We start from the raw sequence: 10,443 nt of genomic DNA on the forward strand, positions 1-10,443 counted from the left end.
TTTCTTTAATCTCAGAAGATAACTAAAAAACACAGTTAATTAACCAAAAAAAAAAAGAGAGAGAAGTGCTCTCAACTCTTTAATGTCCATCTGCTTTTTAGGGATTGTCCTAAGGGTCTGATGTGATTATTTTCAGATCTCTGGTCCAGAATTACAGTCCAGTAGCATGTGTTTCTTTTCACTATCATATGAACAGTAGCTTTCTTCATCTCTGTTAATTATTAGTAGGATTTAAAAGAAGAGAGTACTCTGTGACCTCTTTGTAATTAGACCCTTGGCCAGTGCTGCCTAGGGTAGTTTGCCTTTGTACTTGGAGACTCACAGCCACCGTGAAACACCGGTGGTTTATCCCTGGTGCCACTTGGGATACAGTGGTGTTAAGCCTTGTGCAGGTCTGCTGTTCTCTAGGCTTTGTAAGGAAAAGGAGGATCCCAAAATAAGGAGCACAATATTGAACTAAAGCTGTAGTGTCCAAAAGAGAAATCCAAGTTTGTCTGTGGAAACTTTCAGTGAATGATAGAACTGTGGGTGCCTAACCATCTGATGACTCTTGCCTGAAGAGGTTTGGTGCTATAAGTGTTCTCTAATATGTAGGGGCTGATTTGTGATTATTATTTTTTTTAAGCATATAGAAGTGTGTATTTCAGGGAAGGGGAGTTCAGGCTACCCACAAAATAGGTGTTTTTCCACAGTGTTTTCATTTGGAAGAAAGAGTTTCTTAGTTCTGTTTAATGCTAAACTTGTAACTTCTGTTGTGTAGCATGGAAAAACAAAAAATGAGACTCCTCCTTACTGAGGAGAGATGTTTTAAAACCACATAGTAATATCTACTTATGGTTTCTTAAGGGGCAGCATCTCTGCCTGACCTGCCAAAGGAACCTACAGAATGAAGATTTCCATCAACAGTTCTCCTTATTGAGTATCAAGGGCACTCTTTAGCTTCATCTCAAGCAACTTCCATCCTTTTATTTTCTCTCTAGCAAACGAGTATATGAGTAAGGTAATGGATGTGGCAGGGTGTTGTTAGTAAACTTAATCCTTTCATTCTTTTTCAGATTATTTCTGTTCCCATTCCACACCAAAAAAACCCCATAGAATCAGTTTACCTCAGTTCTGAAATGAAAATGTTTAATGAATGATCAGACTAGACCTATTGATCCGTCTTCAAACGAGACTATTACAATTGATGCAAAAATTACTCTGTTTCTTCAGAGATCTTAATTGTAGTATTTCTTGCTTGTACTTCATAGGTGAAATATCATTAGGATCATTTGTATAAGAAGAGTAACTTATTAAATAACTGTCCCCCTGTCACAGGCGCAGGTAGATTTTTGCTTAACCCTTTTGACAATAACAATCATTGTTTTTCCCCTTTTTTGTGATCCTTTGTAGGATTTGTTGCTCCTCAGTTTGAAGAATTGTCTTATTTCAGTGACTAGAATTATTAATTCTTCAAAGGTGTTACATTTCAGGTATCCTCTGTAAGGTCATGATGTTCTTTGTGTCCTTTCTATTAGATGGTTTCTCACATGTTGTTTTGTAGTGTTGAAATACTCTAGAGACTTAAGAGTGCCAGCGCACATTATGGAATGGTGTTCTTTTCTTGTGAGAACTGGACTAGAGAAGTGTAGGCAATTCTTCATTATGCCTGCTGCAACATCTCGCTGAGAACACCAAACATTTAAGCTTACAAACTAAATGATTGCTGGCAGCCTTTCTGAGCCTTCTGATTGCCAAGAGTCATCTTAAGAATTCTGATGTAGAAGCAACTGCCTTTTACTAAAATAAAGAATTACTGTAGTAAAGCGAACAGCTGAAAGCACCTAAACTGTTTATTCTCTGGTTCAGGAAATGTGGCATTTATCAATGGGATGTACCAAAGTTTCCAGGTAACTCCAGAGGCATGTGAAGTTCAACTCTTGCTGGATACGTCTGTGTTCAGGAGGGCTGCCTACAGCAGATCTTTAGGCAGGTCCTGAAGCTCCTCATTCACTGACATCCCGTGTTTCTTGTATTTGCATACTATGGAACCAAAAAGCTGTAACTCCCCATTTCATGAAAGTGCTAAGAAGCAATGTTTCCCTCAACCTGCTTTTTTACAAGAGTTGTTCAGTCATGTATTGTGTTGTTATTCTTGTTGGACAAAACTACTGGGAAAACTGCATTCTGAAGAGACTTCTATTGGTACTGCTTACTGAGGCCCTTGTTGTAGGACATAACTGGACTTTTTTCTTAGTGATTAATTCTTCTCTTAGTGATTAATAGTGATTAATAACTGGAATTTTTTCTTCTCTTAGTGATTCATTCTTCTTTCTCCTTTCAGTAACTCAAGGAATGGGGAGTAAATTCTTAACTTTTTCTCATGGACACTTTTACCACTAAAAGAAATACTTATTTTCCCACAAATGTAACATCTACATATATATATATATATATGCGCTATGTGACTACGGGTAGTGTTTATGTAGTCACTTTCTAGGCAAGTTTCTACTTTCCTAGATTTTTCTGCATCAATATAGATTATGTTGGATAAGTCACACTAGATTTACCTTTATCTAAATGAATTTTTTAAAAAAAGAATTTAAATCCCTTACAAATGGTGCCTTATTTACTCTAACTTGAGCACACTATGAGCAAAATTTTTGTTAGACCACTGTTCTAGCTTCATTAGACCATATACATAAGTGAAAAGAAGTTTGTGGCTTTTGGGCACTGAGCCATGGCATGAAAAGTTAATGTTTTATTTCAGATTTGAAAGAAAGATTGCGTGGCCCTAAGATTATCTTTCAGGTATATTAGTTAGTCCAGTGTAAGATTTTTCTCTCCTTTGTAAACCTTGTGCCAAATCTGTCTTTAGCCATAGACCTGATGGTTTGTTGTCAGGTGCAGCAAACTGCTGATACTTCTTTGTCATGCAGTAATTATTTGTGCAGCAGTAGTTCATAGAGTGTATAATGAGTATTTAACCTACTGTTCTTAAATTTATTCAATAATAAGGATTTATTCAATTTCCTTCTCTCTTTTTTTATCTTTCACAGGGCCTGTCCTTTATATGTTGTCAGTCCCAAGCTCAGGGGGCTTATTTAAATCAACTGCTTGGGAGCATTGTTCAGCAGTATTTTGGACGATTTCTCCCTTCTTCACCAACTGCACTCGGAGCTGGGCAGCATCCTATGTTGATTGCTTTATGTAGTTCCATTACAGTCCCTCAGGCACTCCGTCTACGAAAGACCACGCTGCAGGTCATAAAGTAAGGCCCAATGATGAACAAAATATCACTTATTCAGATTTCTGAAACAGTTAATGAAGAAGAGAATCTTACTGTTCTCATCTCAGTAACTGATAGTCAGGCTGCAGGAAGAGCCTGTAAGTTGCTGGACAGGAAGATAAGAAAATGCAGAGAATATAGAGCAGGAAAGTAAAACTGGGATAATCTGGAGACTGGTGAAAAAGTCATTGAGGATGGAGGTCCTGGACTACAGTAAGAACAATACAGCATAAAAAGCAAGCACTCCAATACATATCATCCTATGGCTGTATCTCCGGCTGTGTTTAGGATCACAGAACCATAGTTGTAACAGCTGCCTGTGGAGGGGAGAACTAGATGCTGTTGTACTTGTCAGGATATACATAGATGTGCCAGCTACCAAAGAGAAACAGAAAATTTGGGATATGGAAAGAGGGAGATGGTGAGCTACAATCTGCAGTTCTTTGTTCATGTTGGGGAAAAAAAGTAATCTTCAAATAAAAGGTAGTTGCTTACATCTAAGGTATTTGTACTTAAAAGAGTGAGTATACACATGGATTAAAAGAAAATCAGTGGTGATCTCAGGTAGATAGAATAGATAGTGCTTTAGGTAAAGCCTATATTATCACATATAAAGGGAGTGTGTTAAGATTTCAGTATGGATTCCTTATTTTTTTTAACCTACTAATACTAAAACTTCCTTTTCTTAATAAAATTACTTGTGAATGTATGCATGAAAGTGTGAATTTTAAGCCTTATTGTGTAATGGCATTTGGTGACTTGTAAGACATGAAACGTTTCTTAGTGATCCAGGAAGAATATCTGTCTGGTTTATAAACTCTGTGGTGGTCAGGAGGCAGTCCAAGATTTATACATAAGTACACACAGAGTTTACTACCCTTTTTGACATACAGAAGGTACCACATGGTGCAGGGAATATGGAAACGTTTTTATTTTAAAGTGTAAACAAAGTTGTATAAGTATGCCTTATTAAGTTATTAAGAGGTATAGCAGCTTTTAATTGATGCATTGCTTAGCAAATGAGCATGCCTTGTGTGAGTAGCTAATAGTAACTACTATTCCATATTTAAAAGTCATTTTGCATGTTCTAGGAATACGTTTTTTTGGCTGATGAATAAATGTGCTTTGTGTTTTATCTCCACTTTTCTTTTCTGGATGTTCCAATTTAAGTAATCATCTTTAGTTTTCAGTAAAGTCATCTGTAATGTCAGATCAACAGTGGTTCAATCTTTCATCCTTTTCAGATTAAAAAAACAAATAAAATAACAAATGAAATCAGTACATTTGAGACAGCTCAATGTATGTGGTGTCAAAATTTGCTCTTGACACAGATTTGCAGGTTACCTTTATCTCTGCAACAAATTTTGTACTGGAGATGATTGTGTTAATTCTGATGGGATTCTGTCCCTTTTCATTGTTATGTCTTACAAAAATAAGGGTACCAGTATAACAACAGAGCTCTTAGCACAAGACTGAATTGTGCGCAGAAAATAGCACATAAAACTAAATAAGGTAATTGAACAACAGTTGTATTTTGAAGGTTATTTCAGAGTATTGGAATCTAAACTCCTCCTTTTGTTGTTATTTTATGCTGTCTTCTTTATATTTTAACTTTTAGAGTCACATTTGGCTTCTTAACTGTAATTATGACTGCTATTTCTCACTTCCCTCAACAGAGGAGTCGGGAAACATCACTGTCCTGATAAACTGGGGGCCATTTCTAAGACTAAGACAAATAGAAGCCATTACCTGAGTCTAGATAAAGATAGAAATCTATGTAATAGGCCTCCTGCTGAAATATCACAATATTATTTCCAATTATATGTTGCTTGCATTGAATGGAAGAATAAAACAACATATCTCAGGCTGTCTTGATTTGTTTTGTCTTCGCAGTGAAAACTACTTGCAGTTCAAAGGTAGCGCTCCACCTCCTCGCTTGGCCTCAGTTCTTGCTTTCATTCTTGAAGTACTTCAGAGAACCCAGACCAGTGAACTGTGTGACATTGAACTGGTTCTCCCAGCTGTGTTGAAGTGCATGGTATTCGTTAACGAGCTACAAGGTGAGCTACTTGTTTGCTTTAAATACATTTCTGTACACCTGTAAGGTTTTCATTCTGCTGAGCATCTTTCATCCCAATGTAGAAGCCGTTCCTGATTTTTTGTTTGCTGATTTGTTTGATGCATTGGGCAGATAAAGTGGACAAGTTTTGTTTGTTAAGTAGTATGTTCTCTGAGACTGGAATTTCTCTCTGACTCAAGTGCTCTGAAGGATTCCTGACAAGTTGATCCTTAGTTGGAAGTGCGTTTCCCATCACTCCCACCTCATTTCTCCCAGACTCAAAACAGTGGAAGTTTTCTTGCACCTAAAGTTTTTAGACCAAATAAGACTAGTGTATGTTGTCCCCTTAGAGACATCAGAAAGCAGCATGCTACACTTAATCCAGTTCTGAAAGGATTTTTGACCTCCTTTTCTTTTTTTCTTCTTTTAGCCCGCTCTGCTTGGTAGTGATACCTTCTGTATTTTTAGCTTCTTAAAAATACTCAGTTCACCTCATACTTGTATAAGGGATGTGAGCATGCCAAAAAATGTCCACTCCTTTCTCCCAGTAAAGGTATTAGGCACAGTGGGAGTTCACCTCTGACTTCTCATGGGAATTTTGACTAATAAAGCGATTTTTGATGCTTTTCTGTAGAAGCTTCAGGGACAAGATAAATTCAGGAGATTAGCTGAATCAGTGCACACCTTTGTACCCCCTTCTGCCATTGTAGCCACAGCTGTCTGAAGTTGGAGCAGAATGAACTAAACATCCCGTGATTCTGCAGCCACCAACTCACAGAATTCCACCATACCCTTGTAGAGAAGTTGCAGCTCAGTTCCACTTTTATAAATAAAGTGCTTTATCTTGCAACTAGAATATCCATTTGGAAGATATAAATGGAAGAAAAACAGTGGGCTCCTTTGTTGTTTGAAAACATACGGAAGGGTGGATTTCAGAACACTTATTGAAAGAACAGCTCCTGAAAGTAGATCTGGATATCTTTGAGAAGGTTATAATGCCAAGACTGCTTTTCCCCAGTCCAAATATAGGAATGATTGGAGAATAAAAACAAAACTGATTTTATTTTTTTTTTAACTTAAATTTATTTCCATTAAGAGCGCGTCTTTGTTCTGACTCGAGGAGACAATATTGTACTTAAAAATCCGTATGTTTAAAAGATAATGGTGTTGAAAACTGGACTTTGCATAAATCTGAAATTCATGCTGTTCTTATAGCCAATCTAGCTAACTGCTCTGTCATTTTACTTGCATCAAAGTAAGATAAAACCCATTATTTTCTCATTTAAAAATTGTAGTCTTCATGAAAGACATTCTCCAGATGGTCAGTTCAAGAGCTCTGTGTGAATCTTGTGATTTTTCTTTTACAGTTAAAAAAATATCTACAGTCATTGTGCAGCACATGGTAGAAGGCTGCCAAGCAAGGTCAAGAGGAGAACATGCCACCCAGCTGACTTCTGTATTTAGGTAACCAGAAAATATGCCAATTGGCAGTAAAGCTACTGCAATCCAATTGACAGCAAACATGTTGTATTTTTTACAACTAATTATCCTTAACATACTGCATTGTCACTTGTTTATGGTACATAAATTACGTTACTTTTGGCACTGGTTTTAGACATAACTTTGCCAAAAATTCAGAGCAAAAAAAAAAATAGAGGAACATATCTGCTTTTTCATGGACTAGGTACTGTTTTGAAAGGAATATAATAAAGAGCTAAACTGCTGCTACAGTGGGAAAATCTCCTTATGAGAGGTGCTGCTCTGTAGTGTGCTGTGGGCATGCCTAATTTGAAGTGTATGTAACAAAGATCAAATCCTTGTCCAACAAGCTTTACTTATTTGTTTCTCTGACAAATGAATAGATTATTTTCATGTCAATTTTGCTTACATACCTCTGCAAAATGAATCCTCTTTCTTGCGTGGATGCAGTAGAAGAGATGTAGGAGCTAAGACACAATGACATTTTGCAAACCTAAACACTGCTGCTGCATTGGATAATGTTAAGGTGAAAGCCCCTGAGTGATCTGCTGCTATCTCCATGTGGGCTGTATCACTTCCATGAGATCTTTCACTCCTCGGGTGCAACTTCCCAGTTAGATGTAATCTGATCATCAAATGCCTCAAACCCTCAAATAGAATATTGGATGCACTTCCATCCGGTAGTCTGCCCTGCCCAAGATCTACTGGAGCTTTATAAGAATTGCTGATGCTGTTTCTGTAGACTTCAATCTAGATATCTTGTTTTGCTGGACTTTTTGGTTAAATAATAACTCCATGTTTCGGTTTTCCATGTTTTCCATTCAGACTAAAGTGTTCTGGAACAAGTCAGCCCTGGTAAAACAGCAGCAGAATCTGCTGATTTGCTTGAAAATAAATATGTATTTTTTTCTTAGCATTAGCCTTCAAAAGCATGGCTTTGTTTGTAGAAGGAATTGCATATAGAGTATTTCAGTGTAGCAATGCAATCACTTCAGTGCAACCAGATTGCTTGTTCTGATTATCTTCTTCAGTTGTTCTTGGCATGTTCTCTGCATCTAGTTCTGACCTTGTGTTAAATGCCTCTGTGTCCCCCTCAGGCAGTTTATCCAGGACTACACTGCAGTGTATGATCACCGAGTGTTCAGCATTCTAGAAACAGTGGCAGTCTTGGATCAGACATTAGTTACCAGCCTGATTCCCACGCTGACGCAGTCTCTGAAGGATTCAGAATACAAACAAGGTCTTGGAAGAAATGCAGCACAAAGGTTTGTTTTTTTCTATTTAATACCACTTTCTGACAGCGAAGAGTAGAGGTATGATCTCTTGAAAACAAGCAGTGTTAGGCAGCAGTACAGATACTCAAAAACGATTGATTTCTTTTCAGTGTTCAGCCAAAATCTCCTTTGCTCAAAATCTTCTTTCATGGTGTCAGGCCATCTACATCTGCTAAGTATTTTCAGAGAAATTGTGACATTAGGGCTACAAACCTACGCATGATTTAAGCCAGACTACCTCAGTTCACTACACCGTGTGTTGTAAAGTAGAGGAAAAGAAAACAAAAAACTTATTCCCAAAGTACATTCCTATAATTCCCTCTTCTGGAGAATATTATGATTTATATGCAACTTTGCAGTAAAATTAGGTATGGTCTGAGATGCTTGGGAAGGGAATATGCATGGCTCAGTTTCAAGAGTTCTCTCACAATATAAATTTATGAGTGTTTTGGGTATTTAGAACAGGATGGCCTCTTCTTTGATAGGCACAACAGAATCTCACTTTCTCCATTTGCACACTGAGAACTTAAGACAGAAATACTTTGCTTGTGAATCCGCTTAGCCTTAGGAAGCAGTAGAAGCTGAGGAGAGCAACTCAGCACAGATGGCAGCAGCTCTTGGTGCAGATGCAGCACTGAACTTTCAGCAACCATACGAGTGTTGTTCGAAAAACCCAAGAAGCTCTCCACACGATGTGGCATGTAGGCCAAAAGGTCTCCTTCTGTTAGGTCTCCTAATGGGAGTGCAGGGCTTGAGTCAAGGCCAGAAAGTGGCGCTTCAATTGTATGCACTAATGCACATACTGGGATCCCTCAAAGAGTAGATGCTGGCCACACCTCGGGCTGGAGAAGTTTACTTCAAAACTTTGGCAAGGCCTGGGTTATGAGAGGAAAAAAAATATATAAAAAACAGTGCCAACAAGAAAACAGAGTTTTGCAAGAATGTAACTCAGGAGACATTAAGAATTACTCAAGGAATATTCACCTTCCACTTAACAAAAGACATGTAAACTGTCTATAGGTGTACTATTCACTTTTTAATTGTTTTTTACTCATAAAGTCATTTGATTTTACTTAAAGGAGTTCATACTTGATCAGACTGAAGGAACATCGTATGCAGCATTTTCATACTACCCACTTTTGGTCTTTTGATGATGCATAGTTTTTTGTAGTTTACCAAGTGAAAGAGCTAAGCATTGTCGCAACACTGTGCAAAGTATGCAGTTCTCTTTCTTCCAACTTGGCCACACTAAAAAATCACAGCAAACAAAGCTGTGAGTAGATGAGGAGGGAAGTTATGATGGGTTAGTAATCCGGAGTGTTTGGGAATTAATTACATATTTGACTGCTCAAATGCGTGAAATTGTTTAAGTAATGTTACATTCTTCTGTTTTTCAACAGGGAAGCCTACAAAAGGCTCTTAACTCACCTCTCAGAGGCTGGACAAAATGAGATACAAAGACTGGAAAATGAGGCAAGTTAGCAGTTGCTGGCGATCATCCTTTCCCCTTCACCATTCCAACACTGTTGATACCTAAATCTGCTCCGTACGACACGCAAGCCAGGTTCTTTATGATTTTTTTCTTTTCATATTACGTATTTATTTTAATGATTTGTGGTATGTGAATATTGTCATGCATCTGAAGTGTAACTCTTAATATACTGCTGTACAGTGATTGAAAGCTATGGCAAATGTATCAAACTGTCTATATAAGTGGAACCTGGATTGCACCACACACAGAAGGATTTAAAAATAAATACATAAATAATAATTTCAGAAAACTCAATTCACATTGAGTCCTGACCCTCTCAACATTTGGAAAACCTCATTCAGGATGTTCATAAGAAAGCTGTCAATATGTAACTTGTAATTTATTATTTTAGAACAAGAGAAACGTTTCTGTAGTGCTGAATTTGCTATATGCAGGCACCACCAGTATGTGGGACAGTACAGCAGAGATATCGTATGTAAATGAGGGCTTGTAGTATCTTGCACAAAATGTACATAGCTGTCTTAACCTTCCACATTATTTAAAAGTCTTTTGGTTTCCAGTGTGTAATCTCTTGTATTATGTTTGTGGGTAATAAAAGAACAAAAGTTCAGATTTCTTGTCCTCTTCCTTGTTTATTACTGTTCTGAGGATTACCCCAGAACTTACTTACAGCAATCCCATGGTTTTATTTCTTAGTTGTGACAGAGTTGATTAGATACTTGTATAAATTAGACGAGGTGTAGATAGTTTAAGAGAAAAAGGGCGGATGGGATTCCAAAGAAATTTGGGGAATTTATTTCATCTTACTTCTAATTCATCTTTATTTATTATTAAGTCTGTTTTCCTGGAAAGCCAGATTTGCCAAATATTT

At 37.4% G+C, this 10,443-nt stretch overlaps 1 protein-coding gene across 4 annotated transcripts in view; it reads left to right on the forward strand.

Annotated features, from left to right (window-relative positions):
- MMS22L (MMS22 like, DNA repair protein) overlaps positions 1 to 10,182 on the forward strand; it is an 82,806-nt gene extending 72,624 nt beyond the window's left edge. For all 4 annotated transcript variants that reach the window (XM_032443446.2, XM_015858862.3, XM_085541888.1 and 1 more), the window contains 5 exons: positions 3,039 to 3,250; positions 5,162 to 5,328; positions 6,695 to 6,791; positions 7,904 to 8,071; positions 9,481 to 10,182. In XM_032443446.2, coding sequence (XP_032299337.2) covers positions 3,039 to 3,250; positions 5,162 to 5,328; positions 6,695 to 6,791; positions 7,904 to 8,071; positions 9,481 to 9,562 — 726 coding nt within the window. In that variant the 3' untranslated portion in view covers positions 9,563 to 10,182. The remainder of the gene's footprint in view (positions 1 to 3,038; positions 3,251 to 5,161; positions 5,329 to 6,694; positions 6,792 to 7,903; positions 8,072 to 9,480) is intronic.
- The last annotated feature ends 261 nt before the right edge of the window (positions 10,183 to 10,443 follow it).

The sequence above is a fragment of the Coturnix japonica genome, chromosome 3 (assembly GCF_054131305.1).
Source record: "Coturnix japonica strain WE chromosome 3, WE-NBRP24, whole genome shotgun sequence".
In the NCBI taxonomy this organism is placed as follows: domain Eukaryota; kingdom Metazoa; phylum Chordata; class Aves; order Galliformes; family Phasianidae; genus Coturnix; species Coturnix japonica.